Source organism: Leptodactylus fuscus, chromosome 9 (assembly GCF_031893055.1).
Source record: "Leptodactylus fuscus isolate aLepFus1 chromosome 9, aLepFus1.hap2, whole genome shotgun sequence".
NCBI lineage: Eukaryota > Metazoa > Chordata > Amphibia > Anura > Leptodactylidae > Leptodactylus > Leptodactylus fuscus.
This window is the reverse complement of record NC_134273.1, coordinates 86,291,488-86,309,257: the sequence shown is the minus strand read 5'-3', so window position 1 is coordinate 86,309,257 and position 17,770 is coordinate 86,291,488. Positions and strand designations below refer to the sequence as shown.

General features: G+C 44.6%; 2 protein-coding genes across 4 annotated transcripts; one reads left to right on the top strand and one right to left on the bottom strand.

The window, feature by feature from the left end:
* Positions 1-232: 232 nt before the first annotated feature.
* LSM3 (LSM3 homolog, U6 small nuclear RNA and mRNA degradation associated) lies at positions 233-6,000 on the bottom strand. Its single transcript, XM_075287690.1, has 4 exons — positions 5,939-6,000; positions 2,636-2,746; positions 2,457-2,552; positions 233-714 (listed from the first exon to the last, which is right to left on the bottom strand). The coding sequence occupies exons 1-4, from the start codon at positions 5,957-5,959 to the stop codon at positions 634-636; spliced, it is 309 nt and encodes a 102-aa protein (XP_075143791.1). The 5' UTR covers positions 5,960-6,000; the 3' UTR covers positions 233-633.
* Positions 6,001-6,085: 85 nt separating this feature from the next.
* On the top strand, positions 6,086-17,728 carry XPC (XPC complex subunit, DNA damage recognition and repair factor). Of its 3 annotated transcripts, none has more exons than XM_075287070.1 (16): positions 6,086-6,250; positions 6,934-7,138; positions 7,535-7,644; positions 8,390-8,510; positions 9,826-9,910; positions 10,061-10,218; positions 10,320-10,440; positions 11,438-11,527; positions 11,674-12,537; positions 12,761-12,921; positions 13,120-13,201; positions 13,315-13,446; positions 15,754-15,923; positions 16,194-16,287; positions 16,416-16,505; positions 17,268-17,728. In XM_075287070.1, exons 1-16 carry the CDS (start codon positions 6,163-6,165, stop codon positions 17,478-17,480), a joined length of 2,784 nt encoding a protein of 927 aa, XP_075143171.1. In that variant the 5' UTR covers positions 6,086-6,162; the 3' UTR covers positions 17,481-17,728. The 3 variants fall into 3 exon arrangements, 2 of the variants coding, with proteins under 2 accessions (XP_075143171.1, XP_075143170.1); XM_075287069.1 differs by having other exon boundaries at positions 6,086-6,256; XR_012717461.1 differs by lacking the exon at positions 17,268-17,728 and having other exon boundaries at positions 6,087-6,256; positions 15,754-15,958; positions 16,416-16,449.
* The last annotated feature ends 42 nt before the right edge of the window (positions 17,729-17,770 follow it).

Below are 17,770 nucleotides of genomic sequence, written 5' to 3'. Positions count from 1 at the left end.
TAGATCCCAAATGATCACATCATCTAGTGGGAATACCCCTTTAATTTCCTGCAAAGTGTAGAAAAGGCTCAAAAACCTCTCAGCGTTGTAGATGGGTAACAGCGAAATGTAACAAAGGGATTATAGGGTAAGGGACTCATCGAAACAATAGAATGTCATATTCTGATCCCCTGTGAAGTTTGTCCACAGATAATACCCCATACAATCTACAAAACCAGACTTCACACACAACTTCAGAAACCTAAGCCGGACATCAGCTCCGGTGATCTTTATTGGTAATCCCCAAATGAAAGCAATCTTTCTGAATACAGTAAAACCTGTATCGGATTCCTGTTACCAGCGTTCAATATAAAAAAGAATTAAAGTTTTTCAACTTTCAAAAAACCAATCCAATCTAAAATCAAAAGTAAACCGTGGCATCCGCCATGAAAGTGAAAATGGGAAAAAAAGATCTTACACAAAAAACAAAAACTGGAAGAAGATCCGTATTTTGGGTCAGACATTAGAATCATCTTACAACAAAAATACACCGAGGACACGGCAGTAAGACAAGACCAATGCACAGACACAGGCCAGGAGCTACGGGAGAGTCTGGATATCCTTGGACTGTGGACCTCGTTGTCCCCAGGTTCATCAGCCAACCCTCAAGGGAGGAGCAACCAGCACAACGCCATCGCCTCTGACAAAAAGCATGGGGATGTTCCTCTTCGTGGACTGAAAAAAAAAAATGAGGGGAAATATTCTAGTAATTCCATATATTTTCTAGTCATTCCTCAGATACAGCCCTAGCGCACATCAGAGGGTCTCACTGGGAGGCTGCTGTGCTGCAGAGCCCACCTCAGTCTAGCCATCAGGATCGCAGTGCATGGGCCCTATTGATCATGGGCAGAACACATACATTCAGAGTTATTAGGGAGCCTTTATACACTGGAAATTTTTGCAGCAAAAATCTGCATTCACCTGAGCAGGGCTTGCAAATATTGAGGCTCTTGCTACCAACTAACTTTATAGAACTTTGTGAACGTCTGCATCAAAATGTGTAGCACGTGACGGCACCTTTAAAAGGGTTTCCCCACAAAGCAAATCAGTCTGAGAGGTCGGCTCCCCAAAGATCAAGAGAAGGGGATACTTGGGTACCCTGTTAAGAATATCTCAGTGGTCAGGCAGCACGCACACGACTATATTAATTTCAATGATAGCATCAGAGAGAGCTGAAGTACAGCCCCTATCTCCGGCACTCCCATCGAAATGGAATGGCTCGGTGTGTATTGCCTGACCAGCGCTCCATTCAGAGCCTGGTTTCCTGATCGGTGGGGTCTGAGCGAATCCACAAGTTAGCCACTGTCTGCTGCATAGGAAATAACTTGCTTCATGGGAAAAACCATTTAACCTTACATTTTGCAATTTTACATTTACTCAACTACAGTTTTCTAGGCACTTGCAGGTGAGCAAAGAGAAGAAATGGGTAGAGATGAGCGCACACTATTCCAAACAGCCGTTTCAAATAGCACGCTCCCATAGAAATGAATGGAAGCGGCCGGCACGCAGACTTTGCCGCCAGCTGGCTGTTTAACTCCCCGTGTGCCGGCTACAACCATTCATTTCTATGGGAGCGTGCTATTCGAAACGGGTTTTCAAATTTTTATTAAATATAAACATTAACCAAGGCATGATAAAATAAATTCTCTCATTCTGTCACTATTGGCAACACGGATGCTTGCTGCCAGTGAATGAGGACAATTCTGAGGCTAAAAACTGTACAGGCCCAAATTCTTCTCCTAGCTGAAGGTTTGCTACAGAGGTGCCCAGTCTAGACAATCGTTTGAGAGGTGAAGAGCCTGGACTGCAGGGTCATAGATATCATCTGTACTGATACATTGTCACACTATAGGAGGGAGTGTTGTGTGCGGCTACTGATGCATTTACAGGATTGTCTAGACTGGATACAATTGTAACACCACCCCACCCCACCCCCCCACCCCCCCCCCCAGCTGTGCAAGGCATTACGTTTTAGGAGTTTTTTAACATCTGGAATTCAAGAACAGTTTTTTTCTTCTCACTGACAGCAAGAGATCTTTGCTGCCATCACTTTATAGTGGGTGGGGTCCGGCCTATGGGAATCCCACTGACACTAATAATGAAGAACCTATGGTGATACAGCCTCTTCATAGACCTATCCTGCACAGTGGTGCTATAAGCCACTCATGGTGCTGAAGATTGGGAGCTGAGCCAATAAGCTGCAGCACAAACACTACACAGTGTACAGAGCAGTCTAATTCTGGCTCTGTACACCATGGACTAAATAGCTGATCACTGGGGTTCCTAGGTGTCTGACCTCGACCAATCTTATACTGGTGACCTACTCTAAGGCTAGGGTACCTCTTCAAGTGCTTTCACTTTTTATCTATTCTCTACAGGCCAGGACTAAAAAAAAAAAACCCAAACACATCAAATACCTTGTAGATCTCCTCATAGGTCTCCTCATCGATCTCTATGGTAGTCACAGTCTCTTCTACATCCCCCAGTATCATGTTTAAGTGCTGATCATAGGCCTGTTTAAGAAGACTGGGATTAATAATGGACTGATCCGGCATCTGTAATATCGTATATAAAGGATAGTAAACGTGACACGTACGTGCAGCCGTCCCCTGAGCTCCCGGTCATTTCTCATCTTCACATAAATGCGTTCGTCTAAGCTGAGCCGGATCAGATCCAAAGGCTCCTCCACCGTGTTAGTGGTCTGCTGCTGTGTATGACACAAAGAAAGTGCACAATGTCAGAAATCCACGAAGAACATCAACATCACCTACTTCTCCTGTACTTTCTAACTGCAAATGGCACAGAGGTGCAACTGAACTCTGTTATCTAATGGATTTTGGCATCCCTACACCCGACCACCCACGTTCCCACCTTACTCTGCCCAATGTCAAAAAATGTTGCAAGCTCGGCTTCAATGTGCATCCAGCGTCAAAAGTGTAAATAAGTTGAGGGGCATTTTTGGCCACTTTCTAGGCTCATCCCAGATAATAAATGTGGCCAAGAGTATTCATACATTACTTCATTCATCCAGTACTATATAACAGAGCTGCGCTCACTATTCTGCTGGTACAGTCACTGTGTTTTAGTAGCGCACTGATGCATAAAACTTAACATTTATTCATTCTTTTAAAAGTATTAGTGCTCACAAACAATAACCATAAAAATTACCCCTATTGGAGATAATATATTATCAAAATGCTCATATATCCTAATGAGCCCACAACCATCTGAATAGAGATTTTTTGGCAATGTCACTTTAGATGATAACCATAAAGTATACTGACCACAAGTTGTTCCATATAGTCTGCCTGATAAGATGAAGACATAAAAAATGAACGGTCTTACCAGATATCAGGAGTGGGAGTCTCACTCAGAACCAGGCCCATCACAGGAGGACGTTCAATCCCTGTTGTTTACCTGCCGATGCGTTCTAGCCCCCATTGACTCCCGCCCTGACAAGGGCAGTCCCAATCTAGCCCTCAAGCAAGACCCGTTTGGGACAACTAGGGTCTTGCTTGAGGGCTAGATTGGGACTGCCCTTGTCAGCTGCGCTCACTATTCTGCTGGTACAGACACTGTGTACATACATTACATTACTTATCCTGTATTATACTCCAGAGCTGCGCTCACTATTCTGCCGATGCAGTCACTGTGTACATACATTACTTATCCTGTATTATACTCCAGAGCTGCGCTCACTATTCTGCTGGTGTAGTCACTGTGTACATACATTACATTACTTATCCTGTATTATACTCCAGAGCTGCGCTCACTATTCTGCTGGTGCAGTCACTGTGTACATACATTACATTACTTATCCTGTATTATACTCCAGAGCTGCGCTCACTATTCTGCTTGTACAGTCACTGTGTACATACATTACATTACTTATCCTGTATTATACTCCAGAGCTGCGCTCACTATTCTGCTGGTGCAGTCACTGTGTACATACATTACATTACTTATCCTGTATTATACTCCAGAGCTGCGCTCACTATTCTGCTGGTACAGTCACTGTGTACATACATTACATTACTTATCCTGTATTATACTCCAGAGCTGCGCTCACTATTCTGCTGGTGCAGTCACTGTGTACATACATTACATTACTTATCCTGTATTATACTCCAGAGCTGCGCTCACTATTCTGCTGGTGCAGTCACTGTGTACATACATTACATTACTTATCCTGTATTATACTCCAGAGCTGCGCTCACTATTCTGCTGGTGCAGTCACTGTGTACATACATTACATTACTTATCCTGTATTATACTCCAGAGCTGCACTCACTATTCTGCTGGTGCAGTCACTGTGTACATACATTACATTACTTATCCTGTATTATACTCCAGAGCTGCGCTCACTATTCTGCTGGTGCAGTCACTGTGTACATACATTACATTACTTATCCTGTATTATACTCCAGAGCTGCGCTCACTATTCTGCTGGTGCAGTCACTGTGTACATACATTACATTACTTATCCTGTATTATACTCCAGAGCTGCGCTCACTATTCTGCTGGTACAGTCACTGTGTACATACATTACATTACTTATCCTGTATTATACTCCAGAGCTGCGCTCACTATTCTGCTGGTGCAGTCACTGTGTACATACATTACATTACTTATCCTGTATTATACTCCAGAGCTGCGCTCACTATTCTGCTGGTGCAGTCACTGTGTACATACATTACATTACTTATCCTGTATTATACTCCAGAGCTGCGCTCACTATTCTGCTGGTGCAGTCACTGTGTACATACATTACATTACTTATCCTGTATTATACTCCAGAGCTGCGCTCACTATTCTGCTGGTGCAGTCACTGTGTACATACATTACATTACTTATCCTGTATTATACTCCAGAGCTGCGCTCACTATTCTGCTGGTGCAGTCACTGTGTACATACATTACATTACTTATCCTGTATTATACTCCAGAGCTGCGCTCACTATTCTGCTGGTGCAGTCACTGTGTACATACATTACATTACTTATCCTGTATTATACTCCAGAGCTGCGCTCACTATTCTGCTGGTACAGTCACTGTGTACATACATTACTTATCCTGTATTATACTCCAGAGCTGCGCTCACTATTCTGCTGGTGCAGTCACTGTGTACATACATTACATTACTTATCCTGTATTATACTCCAGAGCTGCGCTCACTATTCTGCTGGTGCAGTCACTGTGTACATACATTACATTACTTATCCTGTATTATACTCCAGAGCTGCGCTCACTATTCTGCTGGTGCAGTCACTGTGTACATACATTACATTACTTATCCTGTATTATACTCCAGAGCTGCGCTCACTATTCTGATGGTGCAGTCACTGTGTACATACATTACATTACTTATCCTGTATTATACTCCAGAGCTGCGCTCACTATTCTGCTGGTGCAGTCACTGTGTACATACATTACATTACTTATCCTGTATTATACTCCAGAGCTGCGCTCACTATTCTGCTGGTGCAGTCACTGTGTACATACATTACATTACTTATCCTGTATTATACTCCAGAGCTGCGCTCACTATTCTTCCGGTACAGTCACTGTGTACATACATTACATTACTTATCCTGTATTATACTCCAGAGCTGCGCTCACTAGTCTGCTGGTGCAGTCACTGTGTACATACATTACATTACTTATCCTGTATTATACTCCAGAGCTGCGCTCACTATTCTGCTGGTGCAGTGTACATACATTGAGTTCACCTCAGTCAGGCGGATTGTAGCACCGCATGATCTATTCTAGGACACAGCAGGTAAGGAGAACCCGCCAATTCTCCTCAGTCAGTCCAGGGCTCACTAACACCCCATGATATCCGCCCTCACTCCGCAGGAGCCCCGAGAAGTAACAGCATGAACCCCGGTATCTCCTCTCACCTGTTCTCCATCATCCGCCATCTTGAAAACCCCGCTCAGCGGAAGAGGCCGGTCACCGTGGTAACGCAGCCCTCGCGAGATTTATCCGGCTGTCAAGCGGGACGGACGCTCAGCCAATCAGCAGTGAGCTGCGGTGTCATGTGACTTCCTGTGATTTTCTTGTTATACAACAGCAGCATGTGTGGCTGAGGAGACTGAGGGAGCCGAGGACGGGAGGAGGGAGGATGGGGAAGCGCCGGGGCCCCGAGGAACCGCGGACTGAAGGCAAAAAGCCGAGGAAGCAGCCGGGGAAGAGGGCGCAGACAGCACAGGGCAAAGGTGGGGAGATCTGAGCGACCCCTTTAATTGTGTGACTACCTGCACCAGCATCATCCTTCATAACAATCATTGCAAGCTCCGCCCTTAAAGGATTTCTCTGCCTAATTGTCAGTCTTAAAGGGATATTCCATGATGAGGTGTCCAGAATGCGTCACATGATCTCGGCGACCAATCAAAGCAATGACGCAAATAAATGAGAGTCCCAATTATTCTTATTCTTTGTATTTTATACTATTCTTAAGATTTCCACTTTGTGTCAGTGAATGGGGGTCACAAACTGCACTGCTGAGGGTTTGTTACAATGGCGACCCGTCTTGTCCATCCCCTACATAAGCCGCAGCAGTCTCCTCCATGTCCTGATGGTTTGTTACAATGTATCAGGCTATCCAGCTCCTCGAGTGTCTGTACTGGATGCTATTGTAACAGAACTTCAGCTGTTAGATGTACTTGGTCCCTGGATCTAAACAAATCTATTCCATGTTAGGAGCGCTGGTGGAATCGGGACACTGACTATATAGGAAAGCTTCGCTAACAACTGTACCCGTGACCCAGCTTTCCCGGAAACAGATAAACCAAGAATTAACTTAGATTTTTTTTTTTGCATCTTAATATTAGAGGAAATTCTATTTTTAATGTGTTTGTGTCTCTTTTGTCTTCTCTGGGGGTTTTATACGCAGCTGGTGAGCAGGATGCAGGCGAAAACGAGAAGGCGCCAAATAAGAAGAGCAGGGGTGCAGCAGCAGGTGCAAAAACCACAAAAAAGGCAGCGAAAGGGGCAGATAAGACGCCCGGGGGAGACACTGCCACGAAGAAACCTGCAAGAGTCAAGAAGCCTGCCGAGAAGAAGAAAGTGAAGGAAGAAGATCCAGAGAAGGAGATAGAGTGAGTGTATCACTCACTTGTGTTCCATCTCCTAAAAAGTGAATAAAAGTTGCGTGTACGAAATGTTACTGCTCGAAACGTCGCCTCGTCCCACACCAAACGGCCCCATAGAGTACAGAGAAGGGAAAATCAGCTGTTCCCAAAGTGTTAAACTTCACCATGTCTGTGAAGAGTTAAATGGAACCAGTTAGCCGGACTGCAACAATTGTATCTTGTATTAATGAATTAACCAGTATCCATTGAATCCCCCCTGGTGTCATGCTCCGCCCTCATCATGACTCCGCCTCTATCTATACTTTGTATCAATGCCACATTCTGCATTTCTATAGTATAATAATTTGTCTTTAGTTTACCAAGGGTTAAAACGTTCATCTTTTGTTATTTGTCCTCGTCCAGAGACTTATTACTCTTGGAGTCACAGCCGGCGATCACCGAGGCAGCGGTTACAGAGGAAAGCGGCGCGGAAGACGGAGAGGACAGTGATGAGGAGTGGGAGGAAGTGGAAGGTATTATACGGGGCTATGAATGGGCGGGCAGCGCAAGAAACTATATTGTTTCCATAATTGGTGTTTACAGTAAAACTTAGATTCTGTTCATCTGAATAGAGAAGATTTTTAAAGGGGTTCTCTCCTCTGAGACAGCGCCTATTACATTTGCACTTGCCCTCAGTTTCGACTCTGTATACGGCAGTTACTGGGTATTCTTGTTTTTCTCTTGGAAATAAGCTCTGTAGAGTTGTGCCGATAAGTAAGCAGGGCTTCAGTGTAAAGCATAGTGGTTAATCAGAGCAGCAGGCGGAGTCTGTAGGACAGGAGGTGTGTTTTAGACTCCCATAGACAGTTACAGCAGATAAATTCCTTTAAACTCTATGTATGAATTTTTTTTATGGATAATCCGTAAGAGCCTATTCAGACGACTCTTGTGGCCTCGATCCATGAAAAATTAGAGCACGTCATTGAAGTGAATGGGTCCATGGAAAAACGGATACCGCGCGGTTTCTGCCCTGAGCCGTTAAATACACAGCTGAGTCTCTGCTCCGTCGTGTGACTAGAATAGAAGAGACCTACAGATTTCCAGCAGGGCCGCTGTTCTAGTTATTCATTTAGACAAGGGAGGAGCAGCCAAATATATAATGGGGCAGTGACTTTATACAGCGAGAAATAATCTAAGTCATAGAACATTCTAGTATCTAGCCATTGTGCAATAAGCATATCCGCATATAAATCCTCTCTCTATCCCCTTTTGCAACAGAGCTCAATGCAACAGCCCTGGATGCCTTACAAGCCACCACATCCAATGATTCGGGGTTGCCCACCGAGTCCGTGGAGATAGAGATTGAAACAGCAGAAGCGGCCAAAAAAAGATTAAGAAGGTAAAATCTGTCTGCAAAAAATTGAAAGGGTTCTCGCATTAAAGACACATAAATGTCAGATCATGGGACAACAGATGATGGGCCAGTCACACAATCGCACCTTGTGAACGTAGCCCTGGTGCGATTGTGTGACTGGCACATCCATTCACTGCTATGAGGCGGCCAGTACAACCTCACAGCAGTGAAGGAAGCATTGCCCAAGCACATTGGCACCCCATTCATAAAGAAGAGGCGTTTTGGTACCCTGTTCTCCTGATGGCTGGGAAATGATGGGACAACCCCATTAAACTAAACAGTGCAAGTAGCCTGTACTATGTACTCCAGAGCTGCATTCATAATGTCTGCTGTTGGTTTGTAGGAAACAATCAGAAAGATTGTTGTCACACGTTCCCCAAACGGATAGTTTACAGTGCGTGTTGTACACGTCCCGGAGCAAGCAAAGCATGCTGAGAGATTTCAGATTTGTGAATGCAGCTCTGGGGTTTTAAGGGATTCTACCATTAAAACTTTTTTTTTTTTTTTTTGTGAATAAGATGTCAGAATAGCCTTTAGAAAGTCTATTCGTCTCTTACCTTTAGACGTGGTCTCCGCAGCGCCGTTCCTTAGCAATAAACATAGAATATTCAGCTCACCCTCAATATATCGACACCTGCTCCTGGGCTGCTCGGATGTGGATGGGCTTGGATCCACTTGAAGAATCAGTAGCAATACTTAGCAATAGTACAATCCTTAGCAATACCGGTTTTTACCTGTATGCAAATTAGTTCTCCCGCAGCGATGAGGGCGTCCCCACCGCTGCCAGAGAAGTGTCTCCAAGCGCCGCCGCCTTCTTTTTCTGCCGCGTCATGTTCAATGTCTTCTTTCGGCGCAGGCTCGTAACCTAGCAGAGTAGAGCAGACTGTGCAGGTGCACAGGCCACGGGAAAATGGCCGCTAACAATACGGTGCAAGCGGCCATTTTCCCGTCACCTGTGCGCCTGCGCAGTCTGCTCTGTTCTGCTATAAGTTACAAGCCTGTGGCGGACAAAGGAGGTGGCGGTGCTTGGACACTTCTTTGGCAGCGGTGGGAGAACTCATTTGCATACCGGTAAAAACCAGTATTTCTAAGGAATGGCGCGGCGGAGACCACGTCTAAAGGTAAGAGATGAATAGCCTTTCTAAAGGCTATTCTGACGTCTTATCCACAAAAAAAAAAGTTTTAATGGCAGAATCCCTTTAATGCAGGCTGGAAAGGTAAGTAAAGTCTAAATTCTTCATGTGGATTTATTTTTGAGACACAGGAAGGAACTACAATGAGACCTATTTTTGTTTTGCAGAGAGAAAAGAAAGGCCGAGTTTGCCGCTTATCTGCGCCGAATGATGAACCGATTCACTAAGGACTTGCGAGAAGACACGCACAAGGTGAGACATGCTGCAGGTGTTGGATACGTACTTTGCATGAATTCCTATAGAAATTTATAAATTATGGTAATCCATCTTGGACGGGGGGGGGGGGGGGGGATAAAGTGTGAGCCCGGCCTTAAATCCACGTGGTTTTGTTTTTGCCCCTAGGTACATTTACTTTGCCTTCTTGCTAGTGGTTTCTTCCGCAGCGACACATGCAACTCCCCTGACCTTCAGGCTGTGGCGCTGTCTGTAGTTCCAGTTAAATTTACAAACATTCCCACTGCCCGGGTAGATGTGGTGTACCTGAGTAACCTGGTGAAGTGGTAAGACGTCCTCTATAATAGAATTATCAGATTTATTGTAACTGCCGCTATGTAAAGGGTTATGTTCCGTTTGCTTCCTTGTAACGTATCTTCCTTTCCAGGTTCACAACCACATTTTCCATTAATCCGGACATGTCTCTCAATGATCAGGAACCCTTGTCAGACAGGCTGGAGCGCAGATTTGGAGTGTACGGAGTGAGGGATGAAGAGGAGATGGTGCATGTAAGAAGACGCTTCACTGACTTAAGGCTGTGTTTTGGGTTTTTTGTTTTGTTTTTTGTTGAATTTGCCTATGAAAGCGAATTATCGCCTATGCATAGGACTACTCAGACCCCACTTATACAGAGAATGAGGGACTTTCGTCCCACGTTCTAAATGGACAGGTGGTCGGGCAGCACGTGCACCACTCCATTAATTTTAATGGGAGTGCCAGAGACAGCTGAAGTACAGTACTACATTATCTCCAGCACTGACCATGGAAATTAATGTAACGGTGTGCACACTGCCCAACCACTGCTCTATTCAGAACGGAGGTCTGAGTGCTCATACCCGTCATACCCAAACTGATCTGTGAGTTACCCTCTACCCAATGCCATATCTGTATTAGAGTCTCCAGCCATCACATAGCATTTACTGTAGTACTGCTGCATCGGTGCAGGTAAAGATAGCAGAGATCTGTCCCATGCACATTGGGCTAAGCTGTCTATCTTTCTTGAACACAAAGGTTTGGGTATGCTGAAATTCAACATCCCTGAGCCTTCTTACACCTTGACACATTAGATGGAAGTCGTATCCCTGCAAAATCAATGGGTTCACCTAATGAAAATGCCCACCTTTAGGCTAAGGCCCTACATTGCAGAAACGCATCTTTTTTTGTGTTGTCGTGGTTTTTTGAGCCAAAACCAAGAATGCTATATGGCCACCCTTAGGGTAGGAACTACACAGCAATTTGTGCTTAGGCAACATAAGATTGCAAAGTTGCACTACTACGTTACATATAAGGACAGTGAATTTACTTACTGCAAGTTACTTGGATGCAACAGTCATCAGAAATCCAAGCCTACTGGATTATTGTGCAGCCACATTCACTATCCTTTGTAACAAATGCAGAATAATCTGCAATTTTAATGCTGCACACTCACAAGTCGCCTTGTAGCTCTAGGTTTAACATTGCATGTACAGAGAAGTTGTCATGGATCCTTTTTTTTTCCTTTTGCAGTTGTTTTTGATTCTGCTCCGAGCATTGCAGCTCCTGAGCCGTCTGGTCCTCTCCCTCCAGCCAATCCCATTAAAAGAACCACCTGCCAAGGTAAGGTCAACTATTCTTCAAACACCAGAGACCAAAACTTCACTATCTTACATTTGTTGATGAACATTTCTGAGAAGAATTCATCATGGCTGATGATATAATAGATAATGGCAACTTGAGCTCATCTGCCTCTATCTACTTTCCAGATGACAAGCAGCCCCAAAGGGAAGCCCTCAAAGAGGTCTCAGAAAGTCGTCAAACCCCAAAATTCTTCCAAGGGAAAATCGAAAGCAAAACTAAAGAAGGAGATAGAGACAATTTCCTTGGACAGTTCAGAAGATGAAGACAAGAAGCCCTTAGTAGATGCCACGCCTAAGAAACAAGCCCGAAAAGCCTCAAAGGACAAGTCAGGGGAGATTTCTAAAGACACTAAGAGTAGAGCAAGTCCCAAAAATCAGCTCCGGAGGAAAGCGGCCTCCAAAGTGTCCTACAAAGAGGAGAGTGATAGTGAAGAGCGCAGCAGCGGTTCTGACTACTCCTACAATGACAGCGAGGATAGCGACTACTCTGACTGGGATGTGTCTATTGACAGAAAAGTCGAAGGATCGTCTCTTGTAAAGGCGAACAGGAAGAGGTCGGGGGAGGGCACCGCCAAGAGTCCAGGGCAGCCTAAAGCAAAGAGCTCACCCAAAGATGGCGCCTTTCAATCTACGAGGAGAGGCAAGATCATATCCACTGATGAAGAGGATGAGGTGAAGCTGGCACCCCCGCCCAGAGGCATCGACCAATGGGTGGAGGTTTACCTGGAGAAGGAAGAGAAGTGGGTGTGTGTGGACTGTGTGTATGGGAAAGTTAACCAACCATCGCTGTGCTTCAAGGCGGCCACCAAACCGGTTACTTATATTGTGGGGATTGACAGTTCTGGGAAAGTTAAAGATGTGACGCGAAGATACGATCCAGAGTGGATGACCAATACCCGCAAAAGGCGTGTGGATACAGAGTGGTGGGAGGAGACGCTGATGCCTTATAAAAGTCTTAACACTACACAGGAAGACAAGGAGGATGCAGAGGTATGGGTCATAGACTATCGAAGGGCAGTCCAAAAATCCCAGGTGAAAGGGCAGGGTATTTCAATGCAATGGTGCAAAATAACCACTGGGGGCATAACAGGGGCTAATAAGCCAGCAGAATTTTCAGTATGACATTGAGCAGTGAGTGCAGCTCTGGAGTAGCTCAGGATCAGGACCGTATAAAATGTTAACTAATGTTTAACTCCAAATTTTCTTTCTCTAGTTTGAAGTTAAACTACAGGATCAGCCACTGCCAACCTCAATCACCGTGTATAAGAACCATCCTCTCTATGCTCTGAAGAGACACTTACTGAAGTATGAAGCCATCTACCCAGATTCCGCGGCCGTCCTCGGCTACTGTAGAGGGGAAGCTGTTTATTCCAGGTATATGATCTAATAATGAACAGGACTACCAGTGAGAGCTGAGAGAAGGTGCCGGTGAGACTTTGGATTAACCAGGAAACTGAAAAAGCAACCTCATGAGAACTAATATAGCTGGCGAGATAGCCTAGAGAATGAGGGATCCAATGTGACCCATAAAATTACTCTTTTTGGTAACTCGCACCCTCTGCTTCTCTCCAGGTCTTGTGTTCACACTCTGCATTCTAGAGACACGTGGTTGAAGGAGGCCCGTGTGGTGCGGCTGGGCGAAGTGCCTTACAAGGTGACTGAGTAGACTGACAACTTGTATGGAAAATTATCCTGCTGTTAACAGAAAACACTTAGAGGACACGCTGGTAATGTCATTCATGTCACATCTGATTTGTTCCATCACAGATGGTGAAGGGACAGTCTAACCGAGCGAGAAAAGCCCGACTGGCAGATCCCGAGAAGGACTGCAATGACCTTGCTCTATTTGGCCAATGGCAGACGGAGGAGTATCAGCCGCCTGTAGCTGTGGATGGAAAGGTGAGAGCAGATGTTTCAGAGTCTGAAGTTTGTAATCTTCACTTTATTTGCCATGTTATCCATATGTAGACACATGGAAAAGTCCTTTAGTCCTGCATTTGGTAATATGGACTTTTTTTATATTGTGCAATTTGACAAAACATTTGCTGCCCATACATGAGATACCCGTCAGCTGAACATTATTTGGGCAGTCAGCTATCACTCTGAACCCCCTCCACTCCGTGCACATGCACTCCTGACTCTACTGAGCATGAAAGTGGGCTGGAGAGGGAAGAAAGCTGCAGTCAAACCCCTCTGGAGGCTTATAGATATGAGCGATCCAAACAGCACGCTCGCATAGAAATGAATGGACGTAGCCGGCACGCGGGGGGTTAAGCGGCGGGCCGCCGTCAAAGCGGAAGTACCAGGTGCATCCATTCATTTCTATGGCGCGTGCTGTTCGGATCGGCTGATCTGAACAGTACTCGCTCATCTCTAGTGGCTTAAACTGCAACAGCATCAAACATTAGAAGAGAATAGGAAGACGTCATACAAATTAGTCAGCTATTCGCCCCAAAATCAGAGGGCATGGACAACATATATGTAATATGTATGGTCACCCAAAGCCCAGCAATATGAGCAAATCCCTGTTTCACAGATATCCAGAAAGTCTAATATTAGGTCTCATATTGATCATGCAGCATGCATTACCGCTATTCATCCCCTTTAAGTCCCTACTGTTCATTTGGGAGAACTGACACTTCATTAACCCCTTAGCAACCCTTGACGTAACTGTACGTCATGGGTCGCATGGGGATGTATGGAGCGAGCTCACACGCTGAGCTCGCTCCATACACGGCAGATGCCGGCTGTATAATACAGCCAGGACCTGCCACTAACAGCAGCGGTCGGTGCCCGAGCCGATCGCTGCTGTTAACCCTTTACACACTGTGGTCAAACGTGACCGCAGTGTGTAAACGGCGCCGGCGGCACGGGCGCCGCCATGTTTCGCCGATCACCGCCCTCCTGAACGTCACATGAGGGCGGTGATCGGTTGCTATGACAGCCGGAAGCCTATTGAAGGCTTCCAGGCTTGTCTCTGCACAAGATCTATTAGACGATGCCAGAGGCAGCCTCTAATAGAAGTCCTGCGATTTTCCTATTCACTGCAATACTGTAGTATTGCAGTGAATAGTATGAGCGATCAGACCCCCTAGGTTTCAAGGTACCTAAGGGGTCTGATCATAAATGTAACAGAAGAAAAGAAAGTTTTTAAAAGTATTAAAAAAATAAAAAAAATATAAAAGTTCAAATCACCCCCCTTTCCCTAGATTAGCTATAAAAGTAATTAAAGAACATTAAACATAAACATATTAGGTATCCCTGCGCTCCAAAATGCCCGAACTATTAGAATATTAAAACATTTATCCCGTACTGCGAACGGCGTAGTGGCAAAAAAAATAAAAACAGCCAAAAAGCGTTTTTTTCAACACTTTGCCTCCTATAAAAAAATTGAATAAAAAGTGATCAAACCATCAGATCTTTCCCCAAATGGTATCAATAGAAACGTCATCTTGTCCCACATAAAAAGACACCACAACCAGCTCCATACATGGAAATATGAAAAAGTTACAGGTGTTAGAACATGATGACACAATTTTTTTTTTCTATTTTGCAAAGTTTATCATTTTTTTTAAAAGTATCAAAACATTTCAAATACTATATAAATTTGGTATCACCGCGTTCGTACTGACACGTAGAACACAGGTAACATGTCATTTGTACCAAACAGTGAACGCTGTAAGAATTAAACCCATAAGAAAATGGCGCAAATGCATTTTTTCTCCAATTGCACCTCATTCTGAATTTTTTTCCAGCTTCCCAGTACATTGCACAGCATATTGAATGGTGCCATTACAAAGTACAATTTGTCCCGCAAACAATAAGCCATCATGTGACACTGTGAACTGAAAAATGAAAAAGTTATGGCTCTTGAAATGTGAGGAGGGAAAAACGAAAATGCGAAACCAAAAAATGGCCTGGTCCTTAAGGGGTTAAAGGTGGCCATGCACCTTAGACAGTGATCAGCTCGCTGCTGTTTCTCCCATCCCTATACACGTGCATGCTCGGCTTGGCTGAGTATGCATGTATTCTCATTTGGGAGAGGGGAATAAGTTTCTGCTCTCAATTTATCTTCTTGCACATGTTAACAATCACACGGCCAGATCCTTTTTTCACCTGACATCAGGGTAAGAGTTAAGATACCCAGTAGATTTTCGATCTTTGGCCAGTCCACAGCTGTAACCAGACTCCTTGTTTGATCTGCAGGTTCCACGCAATGAGTTTGGTAACGTGTACCTGTTTAAACCCAACATGCTGCCCATCGGATGCTGCCATTTACAAGTCCCAAATCTGCACCGAGTGGCCAAGAAGCTGGACATCGACTGCGCCACCGCCATCACAGGCTTTGACTTCCACTGTGGCTTCTCGCATCCTGTGTAAGGCTGATGCATCCTCTGACATAGCATTTGGGGTTTGTACCTAATTTATCCAGTGTTCCTAGTTGGCAAACCCCAAAATCTGGAGCCCTTTACTTTTACTGTTTGCAGGATATCTCCTTGCTGTCAGTGATTGGAAGAAGTTGTAGTTTACAGCCAAACAATGTGGTCCTATAAATCTGACCCTACTGCCATTCTCTGACAGCAAGTAGACTGCAAGAAAGTATGTTAGAAAGTTGCAGAACTTTATTTCTTTTCCTCCTTCCCCAGGACTGATGGTTATATTGTATGTGAGGAATATAAAGATGTCCTGCTGGCCGCCTGGGAGAATGAGCAAGCAGACATAGAGCGCAAGCAGAAAGAGGTAAGTGTCACAGTGCAGAATCCAGAAACTCAGCCACATGAAGAGACCAACAACCAAGCTCAGTCTATTATAAGAATAGCAAGGGGTTAAAATCTGTATTCTTACCAGTCTCTAACCTTGTGTTGTAGAAGCGAGAAAAGCGAGCGCTGGGTAACTGGAAACTACTGGTGAAGGGTCTTCTGATCAGAGAGAGACTGAAAGCTCGATATGGACAGAAGGTAAGAACTGATGGTGACTGTGATCCAGACAGCTCCACCAACCAGAAGTAAGACATACAGATAGATAGTCATTGGTTTACCCCATGAACTCCCATGCTCAGCTAAGCAGTGTTGGAATAAGCTGGTGTCAGACACCTCTGCCGATGACTAATCTCCCACGAGAACAAATCTTTAGCCATGTTTGATTTCAACATTCCCAATCCTTTTCTCTCCTCGCATCTGCAGTGGGTGAAGAGTTGGGAGGTTTCCATACACATTAAAGGGATATTCTGGGACTTAATCATTGATGATTTATCCTTAGGATAGGTAATCAATTATAGATCTGTGGAGGTCCAACACCTGGGAGCCCTGCAGAACAGCTGTTTAAAGTGACACGTCCTCTTCACAGGCCATGCTATGTGATGTCCTTCGGTCACATGGCCTGATCGCAGCTCAATCCCATCCAAATGAATGGGCTGAGCTGCCTTGCCAAGCACAGCCACTATGTAATGTGCAGCACTCTGCTTAGTAAATACTGAAGAGGCTGCAGCACCTTCAAACAGCTGATTGGTGGGAGTCCTGGGTGTCTGACCCCTGTCAATCTTTAGTTGATGATTTATCCTGAAGATAGGTCCTTTCATTATAAAATCCAGAAAACCCTTTTAAATAGCAAGTCAAGCCAGCAATGCTAAAAACTGAAAAACCCTACTGTGTTCAGCTCTGCTTCCTTATATGTGGGGTCTAGTGCAGGCCCCTTACCCTGATCCTGTTTTATTTCTGCAGGACTCTGAACATCTGACCCCTATAGCTGAAGGAGAAGGATTCTCATCAGATGAGGAGAAACCAGCAACCGAGACGCCAGCTCTGGACACCGCCGTCTCCTGGCCCCAGAACCGAAAGGCTGAAGATCAGCAGGGAGAGAAAAAGAAGCGGAAAACCAAGAGAGAGAAAAAAGGAGAAGAAAAACACTTGTTCCCATTTGAAAAGCAAGTCTAATTCACACACAAGATACACAAGTCTCGGCTGCCTGTCAGTGACTGACGTTAAAGGAACACTTCAGGCAAAACGAATGTTGTGTTATACCTGGTGCAGAGGACGACACACAATAATGTATCATACACCCTGCATTAGGGAGAATGGTATTACTTTGCTGGAGTGTTCCTTTAAATACTGTATAGTAATAATAAGAATAGAATATTACAATAGCACGGTTTATAAGAAAAAAAAATGCAAAAAAAATAATAATTGTGGACTGAAGAATAAATAGGATTTTGTAAAAGACTCTT